Source organism: Suillus plorans, assembly GCF_016647745.1.
Source record: "Suillus plorans strain S12 chromosome Unknown HD556scaffold_6, whole genome shotgun sequence".
Taxonomy (NCBI): domain Eukaryota; kingdom Fungi; phylum Basidiomycota; class Agaricomycetes; order Boletales; family Suillaceae; genus Suillus; species Suillus plorans.
Genome location: NW_024537390.1, coordinates 942,949 through 967,934, shown reverse-complemented (window position 1 = coordinate 967,934; position 24,986 = coordinate 942,949). Strand labels below are relative to the sequence as shown.

Here is a 24,986-nt window from a genome sequence, read left to right as displayed (position 1 = left end):
ACGCACCTGACCGATCAGTATTGTGCGAATCTACCGAACCAGCACAGGGTACCTCTGCACCTTCAGTACCGTGCGAGTCTACCGCCCCACGGCCACTATGTGAGCGAAGGGCACGACGGGTGGAGGTCCCTGCGGAGAGTGGACGCCCTGAGACGTCCAAGGAGTTTGCCAGGAGGCTGCGGGATCGTTTCGTTCTGCTCGGGCCTGGTGAACGAAAGAAGGGCGGGGAGGAAGGTGACGCTCACCTCCCTGCAGAGCAGACACAGACGCAGCAGCCAGAATCGGACCACGGCGAGGAACGGTTCACCCCAATGGCGCAGCTGCCACGAAGGGAACTGGAGGATGAGACTCTAGCGGAAATCAGAGGTCAATATTACAAAGACCCATTCTTTCAGAAAGTAATGAACTCACCTAAACAATTCCGCAACTTTGAGGTTGCGGAAGGACTCATCCATATTCGACTGAACGATAGGACGCTGATGTGTATACCGGACGTAAAGGTCGACGGTAGAAGGCTGCAGGAGAACCTAATCAGTCAAGCGCACACTCTGTTGGCCCACCTGGGCGCACAAAAGACACTCACATACTTAAGAGACCGTGTCTGGTGGAAAACGATCGTGCGAGACGTGCACGCGTTCTGCGAATCCTGTGCGACATGCCAAACGAGTAAGTCCAGCAACCAGCGGCCATATGGGCTGCTGAGACCCTTACCTGTACCCTCCCAACCCTGGGAGGCAATGGGCATTGATTTCCTGGGGCCGCTACCCTTGTCAAAGGACAGGGACGGCGAATACGATTCGATAACTGTCATTATCGACCTCTTTAGTGGCATGGCTCATCTAGTACCTAGTAGAACCACTTACATGGCTAAAGAAGTGGCCGAGTTAGTCTTCACCGAGGTGTATAAACACCACGGCGTACCGAAGTACATAGTCAGCGATAGGGACGTGCTTTTCACAAGCGCATTCTGGACCAATTTCAATAAGTTAATCGGCGCCAAGCTGAAAATGTCGAGTGCTTACCACCTGGAGACAGACGGATCCACTGAACGCGCCAATAGGACCGTGGTCCAAATGTTGAGGGCGTGTATAGCCCCGAATCAGCGAGACTGGGTGCCTAGACTGCCGGCGATTGAATTCGCTATCAATATCGCGAGCTCAGAATCAACGAAACACTCACCGTTTGAGACAAACACTGGAAGAACACCTAGGGCAATGGTGTGGGACGACCCATCGGAATCTGAGTATCCGGGAGTAAGAACCTACCTGCAAAAGATTAAGCGCACCATTATGGAAGCTCACGATAGCATCATTAGCGCAAGAGTAAAGCAAACGGTGGATGCCAATAAGAAACGGCGCCCAAGCCCGTTTGCACATGGGGACTTGGTGTACATATCCACCAAGAACTTAAACTTTCCTAAGGGGTTAGCACGCAAGCTGCTACCAAAGTACGTCGGACCTTACCGAATAATCGAGGACTTCGGGAACAATTCCTATCGTATTGAGCTACCTGCCAGGTTGAAGCAGAGGGGAATACATAACGTGTTCCACGCGTCTTACCTAAGGTTGCACGTACCGAACGATGATCGAACATCTGCAAAACGACTGAAATGAACGCTTAACTTACGCGCGTTACGGACACTTACGAACGCTTACGACTTCAGTAGCGCACTCAGGCGATTGGTGGAGATGCTTTTGCTGTTATTATTTTATTTCGCCGGTTGAACTTACGAGAGATGGAGAACCGAACGTTTTGATCAATGATAATCTGTCGCATCTCACTGAAGATAAAAGATGGGCTTGATTTAATCTGAGATCAAATAGATAAAAAACAGACAACACGACGCAGTGAAATTGCATGATCAGAACATAACAAAGAATGTGACTAAATGTAACTAGTGCAAATCTGAGCGCAATGAGTGATACACCTCCTTGTCCGAGAAATTGTTCAGATAAAAACGCTCATATACCTCCATACTCGTTGCTGCACCCACCGTACGGTCAGCGCCTTGGCCGTACATAGGGATAAGCTCTACCGCATGCGTGACATCTGTGAGAGGAATGACTGCACCCAATCTTATCCGCTGGCCTGTGGGCCCTTCCCAATATTTTCGGGCCACCGTATACATACTGATGGCACGCTGACTGCCTGGATCCCCGACGATCTCATAGTACTGGACATAGAGGAGCGGTTGGTCCGCAAGGTAGTGGGGAAGTGTGACGTTGTGAGGTGCAATGGGCTGGAAGACTGCCCGCACTTGAGCAATACGATTTACTGTGTAACAATAATCAGTAATATGCAGCCAAGATAAGGTAAATATTATTTACCTGTCTGGTCGCCGTGTATCGACTGCGTAATCACAGCATCGCAATTTCCTAGAGGAAACTGTTCTGATGGTGGGGCAGCCTGCACGACTTGACTAGGCATGATCATCCGCGAGCGAAAAACGGAATGCAGCTGTAATCGAAACTTATTCCACGTCTTGAGGCGACCACGATCATTGCTCCACGCTGTCGTGAATTGACTGCCGGAAGCCTTCGTAATATAATCAGAAAGCGCTTGTCCAAAATCTGGCAGTGCGTAAAGCTGCTGGATTTCATTGAGAGACATCTTGGCTCGATCAGGAGTAACAGTGACGTGAAAGGCAGCTGTAGCAGTGGAAGACAGGATACCCTTCAAAAAGTGGTTTCGAACTGGGCATGGCCCGACAAAACACCGTTGATTTGGATCATTAGGTGCGACGCGGGCGATCCACGCAAGAGCAGGGTCAGTTTCAGTGACCTCTTGCTCTTCTGTAACTATGGCATTGACGAGGGGGGAATCGTGCATCCGTAGGAAGAGGTACAATTGGAATTGCCGCATCGACTCCTCGCGGTTGAGAATGTCAACGATTTGTTTTGTGAAGGTACGTGACTGGCGCGATGTCCTCTCAAAAGGGAGTTTACAATGAGTAATGAGAAGACGCTCAGTGACGTCAGCAGTCCATTGGATGAGAGCGCCAGTGTCCTTGGTGAACGAAGCAAAACTCTGCAAAAGCTCGAGCTTCGGGATGATAAAGTTGTTGAGTGTTCCTTTGGTGCCTCGTCTCGCGCCTGCATCTAATATTGCGTGTTTATAATCATGAAACTCTTTGAGCGAGGCGACCATGGAATCAACAGAGCTGTCAGAATAAACAGGGCTTTGGGCCTGATAGATGAAGTCGATCAAAGCGCGAATCGCATGGACAAACGGGGGGGCACGACCCCAGTAATAGAAGGAACCAAGGTGCGTTGCAAGTCCCGATGTTCCCGACCAGTCATTTGTTTCATCTGGCATACTCCGGATGAAAAATGGCGTGTTCCTACTCTCTTGTGGTGACTTCGGAAACGGAGATCGAGTTCATCCTTCCCCACCGATTCTTTGCACCACTTGAATGGGTGGTCAAAGAAAAACTTGTGACAGGTATGCAGAATTTCCCCTACCAGAAAGCGAGAAGGATCTGAGTGCCGCCAATTCCGCCAAAAAGGCTGGTGAATGCCACTTAATGATTGAGCCTTGGCCTCCTCCTGGAATTCTCGCAACCTCCATGGATCGATCCGTTGACAGATGTTGTATATCGCCGTAAGTGTATGTTCTTTCGTGCGTGGTGGATGGCGATAGGTGTCACCAAAAGATTGAGACGTGGCCAATGTGATAGGAGAAGCGACCTTCGAGACACATGCTATAGCTTGCTGTTCTGGCAGGTCCGCAGTGTACGCGACCAAAGGTGTGAAGCAGTGTCGTAGATGTCCGGCTGGATCAGGCATGAACTTGCCCACCATGGCTGCGACCTTAGCGTCTGCGAAGACGATGTCCATGCACTTATGGAATAGACGTTGGCTGAGAATGGTTTGGTAGTCAGGATGAACGTCAACGAATTTGGGAATCGGCATATATGCGACGCATCGCCAAGCATGACATGTTGCTCTCATCCGCACGTCAGATTGAATATTGCCAATAGTGACAAAAATAGGGTGCATTTCAAGTCCTCCCGTATGCCGGGTCACAGGTGTCTTATCAGATGCAACGATCATCGGAACAATGGTAGCGCCTTCGGGAAGTTGATCCTGTACCGAAGCCATCAGTAGACTACTGTGAATGATACATCAAACTTACCTGAATTTCATATGCTTGTTGGGCCGTAAAATATTCACTGTATTCGCGCTCACCACCATCGACCACGACGTGCGGGTCATATGTCATGTGGTTCGCAAAAATTGGATTTGCAAAGAGATCTTGCACTACCTCTAAGCCATCACGCCAGATGAGGTTTATCGGTTGGATAGTTGGGTACCCGGTCATTTCAAGGGTTGTTGAACGCCATTTTGGTCCGGTTGGAAGAGAAGCTACCCATGCAAGTAGCTGATCTTTGGAGCTGAACGACGGACCAGCTCGGCGTACCTGTAAACTCAAGGTCAGTACACTAGCCCATACTCCACAGCTCCAGACAAACCCAATCCAGCTTGAGAAATCGCTCCATATCACTTTGCGTTAAGCGTTCACAAAGGAATTTTGCAAGGTCAAACTCTGCCTGGTCTTGAAAGGGATAGAATGGAGCATGACGTCGGCGGTAAGCATACTGGTCATTTTCCATCGCCTCGAGGGTGTTTGGCGCCTTTCCAAATATATAGCCAGAAGATGGGTGGTACCGCCCAAAGATGCGGTCTTTTCCTGCTTCAGAAGTAGATCGAAGGAACGCGGGTGGGACAGGAATACGGCAATCTTGCACCGGAGGCCAGCAACCATTTGTTGTCTGGAGGTGTTCTAACACTGCCTCAGCAGAAGGCAAAACGATTTGACACTGGGGGCATTTTGCAATAGACGATCTGATGTGGTTACTGAAGTATCAATTCTAGAATGGAATAGAAACTTACAAATTGCCATCTACGATGAATGGCCCAGAATGATGGTTGCTAGCGTCCATAGTCACTGGAAGAATGCGGACCTTCACCTGCTTGAGCCAATGAGCCTATGGTGCTACACTGCCAACACAGAGAAAAAGTTGCAAAGTCCTTCAAACTCCGCTTGGCACCCTGTTGTTCATAGCGATATCCCTCAACTGTAGTATAATACTCCCCGTCCTTGAGCTTTGGGCAAGTCTAGTCACTGATCTCTAGCCGCATATGGACGCACCTAACACTCGCATAACCCCCCCTCCTTTGTCTGACTGCGAGACCACAACCTCAACTCGAGTCGACATAGCGTCAGCATTCTCTAGTTCCAAGTTGGTGTCCCCTATGTCCCCTCTTACATCCTTCGGATCAGCCGAGTCCGACATAATTTCGCTCCCTCGGAAGAAATCTCAACGCATAGGCCGTCCCTCCTCTGGCCACATCCTCAATCGTTCAGGCCCTTTGGTAAGGCAAGACCGTCTTCATCGTTTTCGGGAAAAGATCCGCTCTCAGTATAAGCCGCGCCTCGTTTATAATTCTCCCCCATATGAGATTGCCTTTGCGAAGAGGCACATTATGCAGTCTTCACACAAATATTTCTCCCAGCAAGACTTGCATGAGGTAATTATCTCACTTCCCACTCCCGTGATTTTACTTAAACAAGGATCTAGGGTAAAGAGCTACTCCAAAAGAGCTTATCTCATCTATCCAATAGTACTTTCCGCAAGGCCGCTCTAGTCAAACAGGCGTCAGCTCAGGACAAGAGACATGCGGTCATACACACGACCTGGAAACTCGAGTTGATTGAGAGGCAGAGGTCGTTTATGCAGTCACTTCAGAAAGAGCAGGAAGAGGAGCTTAAGAGTGCAGAGACTGAAATGGAGTTCTTCAGGCAGCTGGTCTGCGATCGAGGACTCCCTGCTTTGCAAGACGACCAACAATATTTGGAGGCAATTTTTGCGGAAGAATTGGACGATCTCGATGTCGCCAATGAGCAGTACAGACAGTTCACGACTCATGCGAGGAAGCGTGTTGTTCCATTTGCAAACAGCAGTGACACGGAACTTTCCCCTGACGAACTCGTGGCAGATCATGATTCCTCAGACTCCCACAGTGATGGGGGGTCGGATGACCTCGTTTACGGAGCAAATGAATAGGAAGGTACGTTACTGCTAGTTTCCCATTCTTCTTCGTTCTATTAACGACACATGTTCAGTCAATCTGACACCGAACAATTCAATCCCTATCGCCTCCTATCGCCCCAATTTCATTCTGTATCGCCTATATCGCCTCCTATCCAATCCTGATGCCTTCCAATCCGATCGTTGTGCGGCATTTTACCTCAGCCCATCACCACGACTTGTCCACATTTTCCGTTTATGTCGAATGCGTTGTAGATTATGTATGATCTTTCCGATTTATACTCAACGTGTACGGTTCTTTATGTTTGAATATATGCTACATTGGGTAAGTAAATAGCTGGTACATCAGTAAGATCCCATGGCCCCTCGACGAACAGCCCCTCAACCCCGAAGGACATCCGCCAAACAAAAAGTGAGTCCCCTCCATCGAACACTCAAACATTTCTGACATGATTTAGGCACCGCCACGACCAAAAAAGAACTTGTCGCTCAACGCCTCAGGGCGCGACATCACAAGCCAACTCGGTCTGCCTCAAGATCGCCCACAAACACCCGAATCTGTACATCGCACCCCCAGCATGGATCCAAATCAACTCCCTCCCTTCCAAACAGATCCTCAGTTCCAGCCCCAACCCCATTTCCCGCCCTCATTCAACCCGCAGGATTACCTAATGGGGGGCGGCTACGAGCCGCCCCAAGACCAATATCACCCATCTCAAGACCACTACCAGCCGCAGGACCACTACCATCCGCAGGACCACTACCATCCGCAGGACCACTACCAGCCGCAGGACCACTACCATCCACAGGACCACTACCAGCCGCAGGACCACAACCAGCCGCAGGACCACAATCAGCCTCAGGACCACAATCAGCCGCAGGACCACAATCAGCCGCAGGACGACTATCATCCGCAGGACCACTACCAGCCGCAGGAGGGGTTTGAGCAGGGAGGGTTTGAGCAGGGAGGGTTTGAGCATCAGGGAGGGTTTGAGCATCAGGGAGGGTTCGAGCAGGGAGGGTCTGAGCAGCAGGGATTCCAGCCGCCGCCTCAAGACCAACCACACGAAGGCGACGATGCTCGACCCGTGCATCAAGAACTCGACCTCCATGGCCACGGCGTGCGACGACATATGCGCTGGGACCTCGGGGACGCTGGTGTCCCGCGCGCGCAGCCACGTCCTCAGGTCGTCGGTGTCGCAATTCCTCGCGAGAGGGAATCTGAACGCGGGGAGTTTACTCAAGGGGTCATCCATGTAAGTCGTTCCTTTTCTAATATATGATAATATATAACAATACTATAGGAACTACGTACGTCGCAAACTGTTGGCCGGCTTGGAACGCGTCCGGTCGACCGGCACCTACCTCCAACGCCAGCATCAGTGCCAGCACCCGCACCCGCACCTGCGCCTCAACCAGCACCACCCCCACCACCCGAAACCACCGCACAAGCGCCAAATGCGTCTAACGATGAGGTTCCTGATTCGGTTTTCACCGTAGAACTCGATAAACCCACCATCGATTCCATCAAACTCTCCGCGAAAGAAGAATTACGTCGCATGATGATGCAAGGGAGGGACGCTGTGTCGCCGACACGAAAAAAACGGGGGGCTGTCTTAGACAAAGCCCTCAAGAAGGCACGCATTTCTATCATTGGTCAAGGTAATTTTTCGTTGAATTCATTCATGACGTCACTAACACTTTTTTTTTAAAAAGTTCGATATAAACCATTCGAAAAAAAAAAGTCCGTTCGCGAAGAGCTCGTGACATGTATGTCGAATGTACGGCGGGTATTTAGAGACTACGCCGCCAACATCGTTCAAACGGCACTCAATCTACGACTACCTATATCCTCGGAACCTGGCGAGGAGGTCGCCCATAAGGCAGTGCTAGTCCCGGAGCTATTGAAGAATTTGAACTTCTTGCATAAGTCAGAGCTGGTATGTCTTTTTCTGATGTTCGTGTGCTGATTTTTTATTCACAAACTGACTAGGGTGAGGACGGCATCAAACGGTTTTTGCTGCTGGAGGCGGATTATTTTGTCGAGATGATTGTCGACGTCATCTGGCAGAAAGGACTTTACGAGTATATTGATCCCCTCCGACTCGACAGCGCGATCGCCCTCGCTGGGGCTGCATTGCAGAATGCGCTGAAAGCTTACCGGACGGGCAGGTTCGAGTCCGTCGATGCTTCAGCAGAGCAGTTCTATGACACCTACAAGGCGATCCTGGTGCTGATTGACAGCATTCGAGCAGATCCTGCTCTGAAAGTAAGGTACGAACGGCTTCAGGAACTTATCGTGACGCGGGGTCGTGAGCGCATGGGTCTTGATCTCACTGATTCGAACGACGACGACGAATAGATAACATTCGCTTCGGTAACATGTAGATAATCTTCGCTATCACTATGTACTACTAGATAATCTTCACTATCGCTATGTACCGCTTGATAATCTTTTCAATTTTTGTTACCAACACATCAATAAAACTCTTTTGGGTGTAATAACGACTAAAACAGCGTATTACGAACTACAAGCGACGAAAACACACTACAAGCGCGCACTAACCAAATTTAACTCGAGGTGGGAGCCTCGAAGGATACTCAAAGGTCCGTTTTGGGTTTTTCAACTTTCAGATGAAGGTTCCCAGGACGCCTGGACAACCAGGTCGCTGAGTTTGAAACTCAGGAACGAGAATGGGCCGTCGACCGGATTCTATCGCATAAGGGAAGCCGAGCTGACGCAATGTTCGAGGTTCAATGGAAGGCGGGAGACGTCACGTGGTTACCCTTCGATCAGGTTCTGTCACAGTCGGTCATCGCGTATGAGACTCGGGAAAAGGTTGGGGGAATATGGTGAGTTCACACTGCTCCAAAAAATATCAACAATTACCGAGCACTATCCCGTTCAGGCTGCCTTCACCGCCGGTTGTTGACGACTACAATGCTCCTGTGACGGCTCTTTATGATTCATTAACCACGAATGTGCCTCATCCTATCATGGCATATACCAGCTACTCCTTTCCGCCAGAGACTCCTTTGTTTCCGTCAGCACATGTAGTGCAAACGTATCTCGAATCGTATGCTGCATACTTCAATCTTATGCCCCTCATCAAGTTCGATACCGCAGTATTAGATGCACGGTGGGAATCAACTCAGTGGATAGTAACCCTTTCGGATGGAGGACACTTTGCATATGATCACTTGATCGTCACAAATGGACATTATCATTTACCCCGCATACCAGAACTGCCAGGGTTGGCAGATTGGATGAAACGTGGTAGAGCCTCTCACTCTGCATGGTATAGAAAACCTGATTTTCTTGGGGACAAAATACTTGTTGTTGGAGGCGGACCCAGCGGTGAGCACATCGCTACTGAGATGTGCACAGTTTCCTCGGTGGTTATTCATGCTGTCACGGTCCCTGGCATAAAGAGACCCTGAAAATCTCATCCGGAGAGGTCGGCTTATCGAACTCAAAGCTAACGGACAAGCACTTTTTGACGACGGCACGACGGAAGATAATATCGACTACTGTATTCTGGCAACCGGATTCTGTATGCATTTCCCCTTCTTGGAGGAAGCGTCCATGATCATCAACAATATACCACCGGACTTCCCTCCATTACTTCCCGGCAAGCTTTTCAACTCAACCTACCACGTGTTTCCCCTTGCAAAGCGTTTATTTCCGCTTCAATCTCCATATCCTATCTCGTCAATCGCCTTCATGGGCCTCCTCATAAAGGTCGTGCCGTTTCCACTCATGGAGGCTCAAGCATATGCGATTGTGCGAACGTTTTCCGATCCTTCATCTCTAGATCCTATCGCAGAAACAGTTGATATCATCACTCATAGTGATAAAATTAAACGCGCTGGTGCTTCAACACCTCTAGCCGTCGCCAAGGCCTGGATCCGATTCGACGGGCAAGACCAGTGGGATTATCGAAACGCTATGTATCAATTTGCGCAGGGCATGGGGTCGGGGACTCCGCTCATCAAAGTCACAGAGTGGGAGAAAGAATTATACGGTCTAAAAGTGGATTTGAGGTCGGGATGGGAAGATTTGGAGAAGTCGGGAGATTCAATTGCGTGGTTGAGAGACGTCGGGAAGAATGGGGTGCAGGATTGGGTAGAGTTAATGTATCGTGTATTGGATTATGCCAGGACTCCAAAGGACTCGTTGGGAAAATTGTGATCATAGCGCAATGTGACACGCCTCTCGTGTGCAAACTAACACATTATTACCGAGTAGTATTAGCTCAACTGTTATATACTACTATCGTAAAGGAATGTATCCCTCACTTCCACAAGACATCGCATACTCACTATTAACCTCCGGCCAGCCGGGCTGCACGTCGGAAATAGCACTTGACCTCTGATCGAGTCACCAGCCTATCTGATTCTGGATCCAATATAGCGACTCTACCAAAGTGACTGATCTCCGTTGCTTCAATGTTCGCCGTCCATGTTACCGTCACGGGGCTAATACTACAAGTGATGTGAAAGCTTTTTTTTTACTGGTACTGAATGGCAGTTCTGTAATCTGCGTCAGAAATCAATGGACGTTTTCAAAATCAGGTCCTAGTCATGTACGGGAGATGTCGACTACCTGGCAGGCTCGAACATTTTATGCGTGTCATATGTACTATATGGCGCCGTCAATATCTTCTTACGCGTATATACATATTCTCAGCTATACGATCTATGCCTTGACTCGACGTTTCGATCTCGACTTGATGTGCTATACAGCACAACGACTTACGATGGTGGACGGCTTGGACTCTTCGTCTTGTTGTTGTTATCGCTGCCTGACGACTTACACTTACATTCTCTCCCTTTCAAGGACTCAGTACTCAGTACCGGGAGCAGATTTCTCTACTGGAGAGTCGAGACCTAGCACAGATTTTAGAACTGACCGATCATGAAGCAGACCAGTCTAGATTCGATTCAATATATATATCTGTTGAGTCTCCACATTTCTCGAGTCCGTTTCCTCACAAATTTCTGTAGGAAGTTCTATCCATTCGATCAGCTGTAGCATGGCTGTTGATCCTCTTCAGTTTCTTTCCCTTGTTGCCTTCCTCTCTGCCCTTGAGGCTCGCGGAGTGTCTCTAGCCACTGGTCTGACCGACACGGCCATCTTTTTTCCGTCCAACAGACTATTAAACGGCTCTTCGTGCGGACCGTCGAACACCCGCGCGTTCGCTTCAAATATGGGCTTCTTTGATCATACTGAAGGCTTCATACAAGATCCTTCCACCCGTGACTCTGGCTATCTTTTGGGTTTTTCGGACACAACATCTTCCACTGCATCATCTGCTCTGCTCTACCAGTTTCTCCTCCTCTTCTCAGGTCAATTGGCTTCTATCTCACGAGACATCTTGTCGCTGCGTCGTTCTGTTGCCTCGCTCGAGTCATCATTGTCTGCAGTTGAGTATAAAATCGCTTTGCTTATCTTATCAACGCTCATGAATCGATTTTGGCACAGTTCAAAGACGAAGCATTGCAGACACATACCAGGGCGTCATTTGATAGCGAGGAATTGGGTCGAAAATTACACCACCTGTCCAGCATCATGACCGTCCAGGAGGGTCAAGTGAGCGCGCTGCGTGACACGGTCGGTACACTGCAGCCGTGCACAATCCACGTTAGTCCAGACCGCCAACCACTTGCTGAACGCGCGCGGAGTTACACAGAGTTTGACGCTCCCCAGAAATGTCTTCGTGTTCAATTCACTACTCAGATTCAGGAACACATCGAGTGCAAGAAAGACTACGCTGCTTTGCGTCAGGACCTTCAAAAACTTTCGGACTTGGCTTCGATAAATGATACTAAGACCAGTGTATCGCTGGATCACCTTCGTGGTCAGATCGTTGACCAGGTCAAAGATCAAAATCGCACCGAGAAAGAAGTTGCACTCTTGCGCGAACAGATGACAAGGAAATTTGGGGCGTTTCAGTCCAGAGTATCTTCTCTTACACTAGACGCCGTAAAGGTACATCATGGCGTTCGATTATCGGACCAGGCTGCCAAAGAAGCTCGTCGGGCAAAAGCGATGGCGGCGGTGGGCCATCGTATTATGCAGCTTCAAGGTATGTGAGTCCCACTAATGACTTTACATTCTGACGCTCACATGTTCTTATGACATTTGGAAACGTACGGCATGTTCTTGACTAATGAAGACACCATCCCGCAGAATAATGAAAATGATGCGGTAGTTCCGTCCCCGTGTTCTTCACCAATTTCGGTTGGGCGCTTCCAGGTGGATTTATTCAATGTCTCGACGTCACCGTTTTTTCATGATTGTTGACATGTGCTCGTCTCTTGACCAATAGGACTCTGACGTATTCAAGACTTCGTCACCCTGTGTCCAATGGGTTAGGACTACTACTCCTTCCGACACCAAGGTACTGCATTCATTACCCCCATCTCGGGAATACATAAATTGCAAGGGTAGGGAGTCGATTGACTTCTCATTGACGGAGTTGACGCAACATCATAGAAAATGTGGATGGTATCCATTCTCCCTCCACCACTGTTACTTTCTGTCAAGTTGACGCTGAGGTTGGCATCCTAAGGAGGAAACAGAAAGGACCCACAATCACTGCTTTCCAACCCAAGGGTGCGTTTCCCCTCCTGTAGACCTTCAGGTTAAACAACAGAAGGTGTCTTGTTTCAATGGATCATAGATGTCAACTGGATGCCGACGCCTTCCCCGTCATCACCAGCGCACGTTGAGATTTCTACCACACCAGTTTTACCTCGTCCAGGGCTCTCAGCAATACAGCGTGATCATGTCCCTGAGCGAATCTTCAAGCGTACGTACCTAAATCGTGTTGACTGTCAGAGCAGTGATCTGATGCGCACGCACCTGGTGACTCAGAGTACCGCAATAAGAGCCTCTATGCTTCTCCTTTGAACGGTCCCGGTACCCGCATCCGAGGATGGATATAAGAGCCAATCGGCCATTTGTCCATCCTTCTTTAAAACTGGGTGATAAAAAGTATTTTTTCTCCGTTGCCCTGCGTTGCAACGTTTATTGTCAATGATGCATAGGTAATTGCTACCTACCAAGGACTCGTTTTTGTGCGCTGCTGGCACCATTGCCAATGTCTTTGTACAAAACCTTGATGGAACCTCGGCCTGCCACATTCTGCACAGCATGATTTGACTTCTGCCATGCCACGTGGCAGAATGAAAGAGTTTTGCTTGAGACACTAGCCTGGTTCTCAAAACAAGTTCTAAATGTAAAGATCTGCTGGCGGGCATAAGAAGCAAGTATGACTACAAGTGAGCAAGGTTGCTGCAACAAGTAAATATGACGAGCGCGAAGAAGTGCTGGAAGTACTGGCCCGGGTGAAACAGTAAGGGAAACAAACCTATCACCTGTCGCATGTAATTCTTAGCCAACCTCCCGGACATATTGTACCAAAGAAAGGAAGCGAAATCGAGGAAAGCTTCGCCGACCCGAAGGCTCGGCGGATGCCTTGCCACTATTGCGTGACCCACTTTCCTCCAATTACTAATACCTTACCACCTTGCAGATCAGCTTCGGTGTGTAGGTGTCCATCGAAGATCGGATATGCACAGTCAATCGTTTTATAACTCTGTGCGGGTCAATTCCACGCGGAGACGCCTGTTAATAAACTGCTTGAACGCCCATTTCTATAGTAGTACTGCCGCAAAGAAGCCATTCGACATCCTGTTCTTCGGTCGCGACGAATTCTCTTGTAACGTCTTCAAGCAATTGCATGACGCCCGAGGTAAGTGTAGCTCATGACATGGGCAATCCAAGGTTATGTTGATCGGTGATATAGATGTTTGGAAGTCCATCTCAATCGCTACTAACCCAGACGTGAAAACTGGTCGACGGGGTTCTCATTTGTCAATTTGTGCGTATGCATTTTTTTCGTAGTAGTAACATACCTACGGCCGCCTCAACAGCTCCACTTAAACAACTTGGGGAATCTCTCGAGGTTCCAGTTCACACTATACCACGACGAAAGGTTGACTTCAGGGATTGGATGGTGCGTGTTACTTTTTTTTCTTGCTGAACCGCTCTTATGTTCTATGCAGCCTCCTCCACCATTTACGAATACCAACGAAGCCCACTTCTCTGACCCTGCCAGTGAAACTCGTCTTCTTGTCACTGCTTCCTTCGGACGTATTCTCCGCCCTTCGCTCTTGCATGTCTTTCTACCAGGTCAGCGACTTAATGTTCATCCAAGCTTACTGCCTGCATATCGAGGTCCGGCGCCCATCCAAAGAGCTTTGATGCGAGGAGAAAATGTGACAGGTGTGTGCGTTATTGATATGATGGAGAAGAAGGAAGGGATTGATGCGGGAAGCGTGTGGGCCTGCAAGAGCATGGTAAGTAATACGGCGAGCAAATAATCATGCGTAATTCATCTTGCTGCAGGTTGTTCCAGAAAACGCGACATTTCCTTTGATGTCGGTAGAGCTGGCCCGAATAGGAGGAGATTTACTCGTCACAGTACTTCGGGATATGTTACTAGGAAAGGTTAGTGCACGAAAACCTGGCTGATTCTAAATGTTTACGCTTCCATCAGGCTAGCAGCATTCCGCAACCTCCAGTCTCATCTATCACACCACATGCTTCTGCAATATCCGCTTCGGATGCACGAGTTGCTTTTACGTCCCAAACTGCGTTGGACATAGTCCGACTTTCTCGCGCCATTTCACATCAACGTCCTATCACGACTACGATGCCCGATGGACGCACTCTTCAGCTGCACCATCTCAGTGTCTCCAAGAGCCATGATGACTTGAGTCCTGTCGAGCCTGGTTGGGCAATGTATTCGCCGCACACACGCACAATACTTATAAATTGTGCTGACGGGAAGTGGCTGAGTGTTTTAAAGTTAAAATCACAAGATCGTGCCCTTCTGACTGCGAAGGAATGGTGGAATGGGGTTAAGGGGCTAGGTGTGCTGCACGAGGGTATGCTGAAACTTCTCTAGAAGGTTCTTTCATGTCGGTATATCACTTACTCTTAAAGAAGTGATTCTCGAGCGCTTGCTACGGAGGCCGGGTTTGATTCATATTCAGAGAAGCATACTGCGCAGTCCGGGAAAGGTCCGCCACAATCCCGGGTCTATGGATAATGATTGTCACTGAAGTGCCTCGTGTGGATGCATGTGGTTCAGGAGTAAATTAGGATTGTATCGGGTCCAATCCTGTGCCTGTATTACAACCCTCGAAGAAGTGTGTGGTAGGTTTGTCCAATGAGTGTTAGCTCGGCCCGATCAGCACGCAAAAAATTACATGTAATGCATCACCTGCAGTAAACCTGAAGGGGTTTGCGATAGAGCCACCGATAAGCTCCCTTTCCACAAACACCCGACAACGACCTCGACACTATCCTAGGGTAGTACTTAATATTGCGCGCATAAAAATGGCCAAACGGCGGCAGATCGAGTGGAGGATGCGAACCGACTGATACCACTTGCAACTTGAACGAAGTAGGCTATGTCCCTGATCACAGTCAAAGAATACAACTCCAAACAATATGATTACCATCACCTGAAGAAGACTTGAATCACTTGATAATGATTGATGAGTGATGACGACGACGACATGTGTTTTGGCCATCTATGCCATGGACAACTCAGATATGTTAAGTGTCGCGGTCATGAAATGCGTTGTCAAGTTTCAAGTTTGACGCGACGCGTCTCTTTGTTCTTGTTTGTTCATAATGGTCCACTGGTTACAGTACTACTAATCCAAAGAGTCGTCTATTCCCAATACTCTGCACATCTCTTAAGGCTTTCTGAGCCACTCAGTGCGCCCAACTACATATATTCAATCATGGGAATATCTGGGCTTTTACCCTTGCTGAAATCAATCCAGCTTCACCGACACCTCTCAGACTTCGCCGGTCAAACATTTGCGGTGGATGCTTATGTCTGGCTTCACCGAGGTGTATACGCCTGTGCCACTGAGATAGCCACTGGAAAGCCCTCTACGAAGTCAGTGTTTTCCTGCTTGTCCCGGGGCGGTTCGCGGTTGCCAGTATGCTCATCTTCTCAACTAGGTATGTTGATTATGCTATGCAGCGTGTTCGCTTATTGCGCCATCACAAAATTCGTCCGTATATTGTGTTCGACGGTGGGCCACTGCCGGCAAAGCTGGGCACCGAGACTGAACGCAGGCAGCGGAGGCAAGAAAACCTTGCGAAGGCAAAGGCGCTGGCGTCCCAGGGAAGACACAAAGAAGCCCGGGAATACTTTGTTAAATGTATCGATGTGACTCCTCAGATGGCGTACCAACTCATAAAAGTTTGCTGTCAATTCTTGGGCTAGACATTCGTCTGATACATTCTTCACTTTAGGCCCTACGCGCAGAGAATGTGCCATACATAGTCGCACCGTATGAGGCCGACGCTCAAATGGCGTATTTGGAGCGTGTTGGTCTTGTGGATGGTATCATCACCGAAGACTCGGATTTGCTTGTCTTCGGATGTCGAAAGGTGCTCTTCAAGCTGGACTCTACTTCAAGCACTATTGTCTCAATCTCGAGGGAGGACTTTGGATCAGTGACTGCTGCTGAAGGGGGTATATCACTTCTTGGATGGTCGGACGCTCAGTTTAGAGCTATGGCTATCCTTAGCGGATGTGATTATCTGCCGAGCATTCCAGGAATCGGGCTGAAGACTGCGTGGTCCTTGCTACGGAAGTATAGGAGCGTAGAGCAGGTCGTGCAAGCTATAAGACTTGAAGGGAAGAAGTCTGTGCCCAAAGGGTATCTAGAAGCATATAATCTGGCGGAGAAGGTGTTTTTGTACCAGCGTGTTTATTGTCCCCTGGATGAGAGACTGGTCAACTTGACAGAGATCCCCACGGGAGTTAAGTGGGGCAATAAAGAGGAATCGTATATCGGAGGGTCAGTCTCTGAAAAATCGCTTGATGGAGACTTGAGGACTGATTGATTTCTCTCAAAGTGACATAGAACCTGCTTTGGCAAGAAAACTGGCCCAAGGGGACGTTGATCCAGTGACACTTCTGCCGATGATCGATATCAATCCGAGTTTCGTACCTCGCACAGTAAAGCCCCTCCCATTTCAGGCCAACAATGTTAATCGGCCTAGCTCAGTCAAAGGAAAGGGCAAAGCAAAAGCCGAGCCTGAGAGTGGCGGATTGCTTACCTTCTTCGGTATTTCCGTCCTCAGTGCCAATGACACCCATATATTTGACCGTATTCCTACAGCTCCACAGCCAAAAGCTACCCTTACTCGTAGTAATTCCGCGCCAACAAGGAGAACGGCAGTGCCCGGTAAAGGTAGCGGAAAGAGGACACTTGTTGATATACTTGACGAAGACCTCGCTGCAAAACGCATAAAAATAAATCAGGCTTCGTCTTCCACAGACCATTCTGTCCTCACACATTCAAGGTTCTTCCCCTTTCCATCGATGTCACAACAGCAGGTGGAACTACCCGAGGACGATCTGATGCCCAGTTCACGTATCCCACACCCCCTATCTGATAAAGAAAATCTCCCCGATCATGCCGACAACGTTATAGTAGTCGAGGAATTGGACGAAATTCTTGAAGAGCCCCGGGATCCTGTTACACAAGAAGATGGGTACCTGTCACCTTCCCCATCCTACTTCCGATCAGCCACACCTGATCTTTCTTCACCTGTACGGCCGTATAACCCCGCACGGCATGATCGTCGTGACGGAGACGACTTCGGCGCTGATATCGTCCCCAGCCCCACGGCAGTGAGAACAATCACGCGACATGCCTTGCATCAATGTTTACTGCCTAAGAAAGAGAAAGTTAGTATCCTCGTTCGGGAAACGCCGCCGCCGATGAATGACATTGGTTCTGCCGATGAAATCGAAGGACCTGACTTGCGTGATGTTCTCGACATTGAACCGCCTTGGGATATCGATGCAATCGATGATGATATAATCACTTCGGCATCATCATCATCCACTACTGGTCCTATTACTCCGGAAGACAACGGTACGAATGACGAATTTGACATAGATGGATCGGCTGAAAAAGATACAGTGACCGAGGCGAGTGCACGCGCAAAACGCACCGAGATAGTCGCCAACGGGTGGTGGAATAAGTGGGCCCTGAACAAGAACTTACGCACTTCGGTACGTATTAACATTTCCGTGACGATTGTCATCGTAATCTGACCTATCTAATCGCTTATAGAAGACTAGCGTGCTCAGAAGGCGCGAGACCACGATCACTCCAGATGGCCGGCAGCCTGGATGTCGTACTCGGGTAGGATCTGCACCGCCCAAGGTCAGGTTTCCATTGTCTAGCGCAGTAGCATCTAGGGATGGAAGAACCCTGAAGGCTGTGGGAGGTACGGGGATTCGTAATAGTCCACAATTTGTGATCGGTAAGTCGCCTGGCCTCGGCTAAGAAGAGACGATAGTAGGAATGGTCTTGAACGATTTAGGTTTGTTCGGTGCTACTATCGGAAGGTTCATTAATTTACTTACGAAATCAGTCGTTCGCGCGAGAGGCGCAAAGCGTTTTAAGGTTGAATCCACTGCATTCTGCATTCAAGCTCGTTATTTCCGATATCTACTTCACGTCCATCACTGTATATAATTTTATTTGGTGGAATGAGGGATGACCGAGATACCAGAGTAGGAATACATGAGGTCGGCGAACATGCAGTTAAGTACTAATTTAATTTTTTTTGTAGCATGAAATCGGTTCATGTTTACATGCTGTGCATGCAGGCATCTAGTGCAGTTGTATACTTTCAGATTAAATCCGTTAATTAAAGCGGAATCTAATCGTCGAATGCGTAGCTTGATTGATTTGTAAGGACTTTTTTTTTTTTTTTTTACCAGTAATCGTCGACAATCCGTCCGCCGGTACCAAGTCAGTATTACGCAATTCCGTCTGTGAACACTGTGTTTTGTTTGACAATCTCAATCTCGGAGCGCTAATTAGCATCCTGACAGGTCTAAATTTTATTCACAATGACAATGGTTGGGGCCCACAGCGAACGTCGTACCTCTGCCACGCGGGGTTCGCGGAGTGTAAATTCCTAGTCACAAAAGCACTACGTCAAACGACAATGAGCTGCCATCAGGGGAAAGCCCGCGTAGCCATCCCCCCGATGGGAGTAATAATTACCCACCAATGAAACTGGTTCTGGAGGTATATGATTCTGATATTTTTTTCAGCCGATGGAAGATGTTATGCAATGTTAGGCTATTGCCTCGTTAAAATATTGCCAAACGGTGTCATTAATTGTCAAGTCACTTCTGCTTGGTATCCAGGGCAGTGAATTCCGGAACGATGGATATGATAAATCTTTACAAGATTCTTGACGAGATTTGCTGTTTGGGTTGGATCAGGTTCAATTCATAACTAATAAAGGACATGGAGCGTCAAATAGGGTTAGTTCTCAAAACGAAGGGGGGGTTGGTCTTTTTCTAATTCCGAGTATCCATACGGTGCAAGCCACGTCTCTCAATTCGTTCATATCACCCCGCAAGATCAAGGCGAGAGCCCTCATGTTTACTGATGGACACGCACGCAGAGCACACGCCTCTCGGCTTTTATCTGACTACAGGCGAAACAAAAAGCGGCACTCTTCCTCACATAGATTCCTACCACTGCCCTGGACGCCCCGAGTTAGAACACCTCGTTTCTCTGAATTTATCCTTCGCGCTTCCCTCCCACGGTACAAAAAGGTAGTCAACTGCCCTTACTGTTCGTACATTCTTTTATCCTTGTTCCACTTCGAACAACGCTCATGCCATCAACTACTTAGCTCTATGGGAGGCCAAGGGCATGTGCCCCAGCTCCTTGGTCAAATATCAGGCATAGTCATGCCTTTTGATGGCACCGAAGAGCATTTGTTACCGGATACCCAGTCATCCCGTCCTCGCACATCCAAACAATATTCCTATCTTGGTGACGGCGACATTTCTCCCAAAGGCCTCAGTGTACACTTCATGGCTTCGTGTACTACCAACGAGCCTGAAGTGAATGACCACCAACAGCAATTGTCACCCTCATCATCACAGTCCGTTGGATATCCAGAGTCCTCTCAGAGGACAACCTCCGCATTCCAAACCTCCGCCCAGTACGACCTCCAAAACTTTGACTATTTCGCCTCTTCCACCTTTCTCTCATCCCAGGTCTCTCGTACTAGCCTTCGTGCCTCCCACATTCTCCCCAGTTGCAGGGAATGGGTCGGTGACCAGGATGATGAGCAAATAAACCCGACATCTCATCTCGACATTCAGTCACTCGACTACCCAGGTAGTCAAAGTCCCACTGGACAGGAGCAAGTGTCACCAGACAGCGCATCCGCAGAATATACATATCCTGACGACTCCGACATGGAGACGGGTCTAGTCATGTCCCAGATGATGGCCCATTTCCAGATTCATACGCCTCCCCCGAATGCAAGCATGACGATGTCCGTCACCGACCTGGACCCTCCAATACCATCTGTCATGACCTTTCGGTTGGGTCGTCAGTCTCTTAGACCAGTCGCAGACCCGGACAACGCAAGGATCTTGGAAAGCTTTGACGACCCTGATGAAGACGCATCGGGGGAGTCGTGCGAATCTTCGTCGCCGCCTTCACCTCCTTATTTGTCTCCTAGTTCTTTTTATGATGGGCCAGCAGCAGGAGGCTGCGGAAACGTCATAGAGAGGAACTCAGTAATTGGGGTGGCTTCTTCCAAGGAAGGGTGTTCGTCATACCTTCCCGATGAAATCCCTCATTTCGGGGGTCCCAACGGAAACATTGACTCCTTCATTCCACTAAACACAGCCCCAAGAAGGAGAGGGTCGTCTAAAAGGTCCAAAATGCACCAGTGTTCTATCTGCTTGAAAATATTCCCGCGCCCCAGCGGTTTGAACACACACATGAATTCTCACTCGGGAGCTAAACGTGCGTTGTAGTCCAACAAATCGTCCTTTATTTTTGACTTTGCAGTGTCCAACAGCTTACAAGTGTCCGGTACCATCGTGCGATAGACACTTTGCAGTGCGATCCAATGCCAAGCGCCATCTCAAGACACATGGCATTAACCCTTCTTTGATGGAGGGGCCATCTCAAGGCACAAACTTTATGGTTGGGTTTGAGGAGCCTCTCGTAAATCACCATGTTCACGATGCCGGCCGGCCACCGACAAGACTCAGGTGGATCCCGCACAGCCTCGTCACGAGGACGCAACCCGTTACCGAGTGGATCGGCTCCCAATCGTCGGGTGGAGACGATTCGAAAAGCACACGCCCTGTGGTCTCAATGACGTTACCGGGGGCGCCCTCATCGTCATTGAACCAGGCATCAGCTTATCGTTACGACAATAACAATGATTATACTGATGCGGGTTCTCGTCACTACCACCCCAGTCAGGTCCGTCTTCGCCCCGCTCGGGGGTTAAACCGCGCTGATTTCTAGTGGGGTAGAATGACTTCCGGTGCGACCCACCCAATCGTTCCACAAGATAGCCGTTCCCTTTGAATCGCACACGGCATGTACTTATCTACAAGAGGCTCGATGCCTGCCTAATACTAATGTGAAGACTGACCACACATTGATTAGTTTTGATCAAATATTAGACACTCGATGCACAGTTTACAATCCAACGATCATTAGCTAGCATTTGTATTCTAGGATTCGCCGCAATGTTAAATTATGGGGTTTTAGGGGATTCTTGGACTTTGTCAGCCTTGCTCGAGCTTTCTCCTGACGGTCTCATTTCATTTCGCGAGCGGTGGGGTCCATACACCACACGATTGACCATTCCGATAGGAATATCGTACAGCTCAGGAATAGCACCCGGATCCGCGTGTTTAAGATGCTGATTTGCGTGGTGTGCTTTGGTATCTACCTGCTGTTTTAGACTCCCGTGGGTATTATTTCGGAGATTGCTCACCAATGAACGTGTTGGGGTCAGAGAAGGATGGTGTACGTGCGATCGCGATAGCAAAATAGACAAAGTACGTCAAAAGTACGAGGACAATGGAGTATGCCGGGAGAAGCAGAGTCCATTCCCTCGATATGATGCGCAATAAGGGCGGTTTTCTCATGAGAAGTTGCATGACTCACCTACTCGGGTACCATTCCACGCCCAGCCAGACGATATATTCATCTGGGAGCAGGGCCCATAGCACATACAGAACAAACAAGACAGATGTAGAAGTCCAAGCTACAAAACCGTAAAATTCTGGTGCGCGACTGTGGCGTTCATCAGGTGGTTCTAGAGTGAATGGAGCTACTGGAGACGTGGTCTCCATGGGCAAGTCAGCGACTCGGTGCATTGACAGAGGCTGGGAATATTATTAATAACCTGGAGTCGGAGCATAGACGCTCTAAGCCCGCGTCTTTGTCCACGATCATCATCGACGACCGAGCATTACTCGCGGATCTGCAATTGCGCTTCTTACTAACCAAGCCGACTTGTTGGCCCTTGGACCCTCTTGGACCTGCTTACTCCACTAAACAATATTGATCTTCGCTGACGTTTTGGGCAGGCAGAACTCATGTCGATCCTTCAAAACACTAATAAAAGAGCACTCCGTAAAGCGATCACCACGACCCTCCGGGAATTATCTCAGTCTGATATCCAGTCGCAATGTGAGTCTCAAATACTATGCTGGGATACTGATATGACTAACATGCTGCGCGAAGCACAGGCCATTACCGAAAAAGTCCTTTCGCTACCCGCATTCCAGCAATGCAAGACTGTCAGCTGTTATCTTAGTATGCCAGCAGCCGAGGTTCAGACGACTTCTTTGATCCTGAACATTCTTGGAGATCTAGGTGCGTGACGGTCCTTACTACCCCTGGTTGCATGTGTTTATGCACATTGTTAGGGAAGACTTTGTTTGTTCCTAGCATCACATCCAGCGATGCTTACATGGACTTTGTACGAGTGTATACCGAAGAAGACTATCGCAGCTTTCCTGCCGGTTTATGGGGCATTCCGGAACCGACGCCTGAATGGTCGAGTAAAAAACGTCAAAGTAGTGCGTCAAATTTGTGTGAAAAAGTGTCATGCAAGCTGATTGTTGCTCAAGTTTTCGACGCAGACTGCAACGATTTGGATCTAATCCTCGTGCCTGGTGGGTAGTATGCATGCATCAACACGATTCGTGGAGATCATTTTCTTTTGCTACAGGTGTTGCCTTCGACCAATCACTCTCGCGGCTTGGGCATGGAAAGGGCTACTACGATCGATTCATAACGTCATATTCTTCCTCTACCGGGCGATCGAAACCATTGTTAGGTCGGTACTACATTACGGGCACCGCGGAACTACATTCTAACTAGTTATCTCAAGTCGCTTTAGCTTTGGAGCAGCAACTTTTGGAACATGGACAAGTACCGATGTTCGACCATGATTGGAAGATGGACATGATTATTACACCCGACAAAGTTATTACTGCACCTCGAGCTTAAGATGGATACCAAGATCCGTTAGGAACAGTGGAAAATGCTTCATGCTCCATGATGTGCTGGCGATACACATGTCATCAAATTATCGATGTGGCATGCACAGGCTGCGCTTACATAGATCATATTGGTGCCGGGCCTGTCCTGAAGGGTGCGTAGGAGATGAAAGAAGCTGTACTGCTCTGTCACAGAAAGTTAGCACTAGATATCATCTCAGTGAACCTTGTCTTGCCCAGTTGTTCGAGATTCTGGCACAATTGCCAATCGATAGGATCGGCCGGCCGGTAGGTAGGTCGAACCTATACATATGAGTGAGCAATATGTGCCACGTTGTTTTAGCGACCTTACCTAGCTGTGGTACCATCACAGCTTTTGCTCCTGTCTCAAAGTTTCCAGGAGAGCCGTCAGCATTGAGCAATTTCGTTGACATTTGGGAGGTTGTGATAATCTGTGATTGAAGTAAGGTGACTGACTGGATCGCGGCGAGGTGCTCTTTGCTCTTACTGTCAGATTATTCAATGCACTTGCTTGCAAAAATACCTGATGGATCTTCTCCAACAGCGCTGTCCGTTTAGAGGACTGAATATCTGGATGAGATAGGAACGGAAATGAAATTGAATTGAGAACGAGAAGTCCCGTCTATCTGACTATTCATGTCTAGTTTTGACGTTATCGATTGGCTGCACACCTTTGCGTGAATTTCAGATAGTAGGTTGTGTATGAATAGCATTAGATCCGGGAGGGTATGAAGGTGTGTATAGCGAACGAGATCCTGGTAGTCAGCAGCCGCAGAGGAGTCTATTATTATTTCATTAATATTCCTGCTGTTCACCTCGGCGGAAATGTGTGACGTGTTGCGTACGGTGGAAGGTTTTCTTGATCGTGGCAAGGCTTGTCATATTCTGGGTATCTACACCTCATTTATCAGAAAGGTGGACCGACACGTCAGATGCAAGATACATTACCAATAAATATAACCTCCTCATTTGCCTCGACGAAAATTCGAGCATAATCTAGTGCAAGGGTTTCTTTGAAACTGCCTGGGGGTCCAGATATTTCTAGTACGTGTCCCCTCGGAAGACCGCCACCGAGTGCCGTGTTTACAGCAGCGTAGCTACACGCAAGACTCTGTGATCTAGATATCAAAGAAGCCAAGGATTGACTCAAAGCCGGTCCTGGAGGCCGCTGTGATGCGGTGATTATGGATTGCGAGTCGGAAATATCAATCCCCAGTTCTGCGGGGTCATATCTTCTTCCAACCAGGTCGGCGGAAATTAACATGCTACGTACCCTTAGAAAGAGCTTCCGCGGAAGTGCTGGATAGATCGTCGAGTGTTTCGTAACCTGCGCGTCTTAGCATTAGTTGGGTCGAGGACGGCAGGGTTGGGTGGAGGAGGATATTCCTGGACATGCTTGGAACCTGGATTCAACTTAATGATATAGGTTTGATGGCCGTCCGCGGCAGATACACAGTTTGTCTTGTCGTTTGTTATTCAGATGACCGATGAATCGATGA

The 24,986-nt window shown here is 48.7% G+C and overlaps 12 protein-coding genes across 12 annotated transcripts; 9 read left to right on the top strand and 3 right to left on the bottom strand.

Annotated features, from left to right (window-relative positions):
* Window positions 1–1,894: 1,894 nt before the first annotated feature.
* HD556DRAFT_1429834 (uncharacterized protein) lies at window positions 1,895–4,612 on the bottom strand (the record flags this gene model as incomplete). The annotated part of the gene is made up of 6 exons (XM_041304855.1): window positions 1,895–2,274; window positions 2,328–3,186; window positions 3,240–3,561; window positions 3,736–4,085; window positions 4,135–4,419; window positions 4,472–4,612. 6 exons carry the CDS (start codon window positions 4,610–4,612, stop codon window positions 1,895–1,897), a joined length of 2,337 nt encoding a protein of 778 aa, XP_041165475.1.
* Window positions 4,613–5,255: 643 nt separating this feature from the next.
* On the top strand, window positions 5,256–6,067 carry HD556DRAFT_1304426 (uncharacterized protein; the record flags this gene model as incomplete). Its single annotated transcript, XM_041299677.1, has 2 exons — window positions 5,256–5,531; window positions 5,582–6,067. 2 exons carry the CDS (start codon window positions 5,256–5,258, stop codon window positions 6,065–6,067), a joined length of 762 nt encoding a protein of 253 aa, XP_041165474.1.
* Window positions 6,068–6,410: 343 nt separating this feature from the next.
* On the top strand, window positions 6,411–8,414 carry HD556DRAFT_1438323 (uncharacterized protein; the record flags this gene model as incomplete). The annotated part of the gene is made up of 5 exons (XM_041305834.1): window positions 6,411–6,464; window positions 6,511–7,308; window positions 7,357–7,714; window positions 7,769–7,992; window positions 8,046–8,414. 5 exons carry the CDS (start codon window positions 6,411–6,413, stop codon window positions 8,412–8,414), a joined length of 1,803 nt encoding a protein of 600 aa, XP_041165473.1.
* A 381-nt stretch (window positions 8,415–8,795) lies between these two features.
* On the top strand, window positions 8,796–10,244 carry HD556DRAFT_1429833 (FAD/NAD(P)-binding domain-containing protein; the record flags this gene model as incomplete). The annotated part of the gene is made up of 3 exons (XM_041304854.1): window positions 8,796–8,905; window positions 8,962–9,432; window positions 9,485–10,244. The coding sequence occupies 3 exons, from the start codon at window positions 8,796–8,798 to the stop codon at window positions 10,242–10,244; spliced, it is 1,341 nt and encodes a 446-aa protein (XP_041165472.1).
* A 1,079-nt stretch (window positions 10,245–11,323) lies between these two features.
* HD556DRAFT_811094 (uncharacterized protein) lies at window positions 11,324–12,583 on the top strand. The gene is made up of 3 exons (XM_041311697.1): window positions 11,324–12,141; window positions 12,232–12,502; window positions 12,552–12,583. Exons 1-2 carry the CDS (start codon window positions 11,625–11,627, stop codon window positions 12,357–12,359), a joined length of 645 nt encoding a protein of 214 aa, XP_041165471.1. The 5' UTR covers window positions 11,324–11,624; the 3' UTR covers window positions 12,360–12,502; window positions 12,552–12,583.
* A 1,048-nt stretch (window positions 12,584–13,631) lies between these two features.
* Window positions 13,632–15,030, top strand: HD556DRAFT_1228670 (Formyltransferase; the record flags this gene model as incomplete). Its single annotated transcript, XM_041297241.1, has 6 exons — window positions 13,632–13,812; window positions 13,867–13,941; window positions 13,994–14,076; window positions 14,126–14,419; window positions 14,469–14,570; window positions 14,620–15,030. The coding sequence occupies 6 exons, from the start codon at window positions 13,632–13,634 to the stop codon at window positions 15,028–15,030; spliced, it is 1,146 nt and encodes a 381-aa protein (XP_041165470.1).
* Window positions 15,031–15,877: 847 nt separating this feature from the next.
* HD556DRAFT_1228412 (PIN domain-like protein) lies at window positions 15,878–16,997 on the top strand (the record flags this gene model as incomplete). The annotated part of the gene is made up of 3 exons (XM_041297220.1): window positions 15,878–16,038; window positions 16,104–16,347; window positions 16,401–16,997. 3 exons carry the CDS (start codon window positions 15,878–15,880, stop codon window positions 16,995–16,997), a joined length of 1,002 nt encoding a protein of 333 aa, XP_041165469.1.
* Window positions 16,998–17,376: 379 nt separating this feature from the next.
* On the top strand, window positions 17,377–18,075 carry HD556DRAFT_1195014 (uncharacterized protein; the record flags this gene model as incomplete). The annotated part of the gene is made up of 1 exon (XM_041296259.1): window positions 17,377–18,075. A coding segment is annotated over one exon (699 nt), but the record flags the coding sequence as incomplete, so codon positions are not given.
* A 2,799-nt stretch (window positions 18,076–20,874) lies between these two features.
* HD556DRAFT_1228627 (uncharacterized protein) lies at window positions 20,875–21,472 on the top strand (the record flags this gene model as incomplete). Its single annotated transcript, XM_041297238.1, has 2 exons — window positions 20,875–20,959; window positions 21,015–21,472. 2 exons carry the CDS (start codon window positions 20,875–20,877, stop codon window positions 21,470–21,472), a joined length of 543 nt encoding a protein of 180 aa, XP_041165467.1.
* Window positions 21,473–21,707: 235 nt separating this feature from the next.
* On the bottom strand, window positions 21,708–22,335 carry HD556DRAFT_1228281 (PIG-P-domain-containing protein; the record flags this gene model as incomplete). The annotated part of the gene is made up of 3 exons (XM_041297212.1): window positions 21,708–21,918; window positions 21,959–22,069; window positions 22,124–22,335. The coding sequence occupies 3 exons, from the start codon at window positions 22,333–22,335 to the stop codon at window positions 21,708–21,710; spliced, it is 534 nt and encodes a 177-aa protein (XP_041165466.1).
* A 222-nt stretch (window positions 22,336–22,557) lies between these two features.
* Window positions 22,558–23,476, top strand: HD556DRAFT_1228484 (uncharacterized protein; the record flags this gene model as incomplete). Its single annotated transcript, XM_041297227.1, has 6 exons — window positions 22,558–22,651; window positions 22,706–22,837; window positions 22,891–23,034; window positions 23,095–23,139; window positions 23,196–23,303; window positions 23,358–23,476. 6 exons carry the CDS (start codon window positions 22,558–22,560, stop codon window positions 23,474–23,476), a joined length of 642 nt encoding a protein of 213 aa, XP_041165465.1.
* A 207-nt stretch (window positions 23,477–23,683) lies between these two features.
* Window positions 23,684–24,881, bottom strand: HD556DRAFT_1438315 (uncharacterized protein; the record flags this gene model as incomplete). The annotated part of the gene is made up of 7 exons (XM_041305833.1): window positions 23,684–23,769; window positions 23,819–23,918; window positions 23,975–24,109; window positions 24,159–24,268; window positions 24,333–24,380; window positions 24,436–24,705; window positions 24,761–24,881. The coding sequence occupies 7 exons, from the start codon at window positions 24,879–24,881 to the stop codon at window positions 23,684–23,686; spliced, it is 870 nt and encodes a 289-aa protein (XP_041165464.1).
* Between the last annotated feature and the right edge of the window lie 105 nt (window positions 24,882–24,986).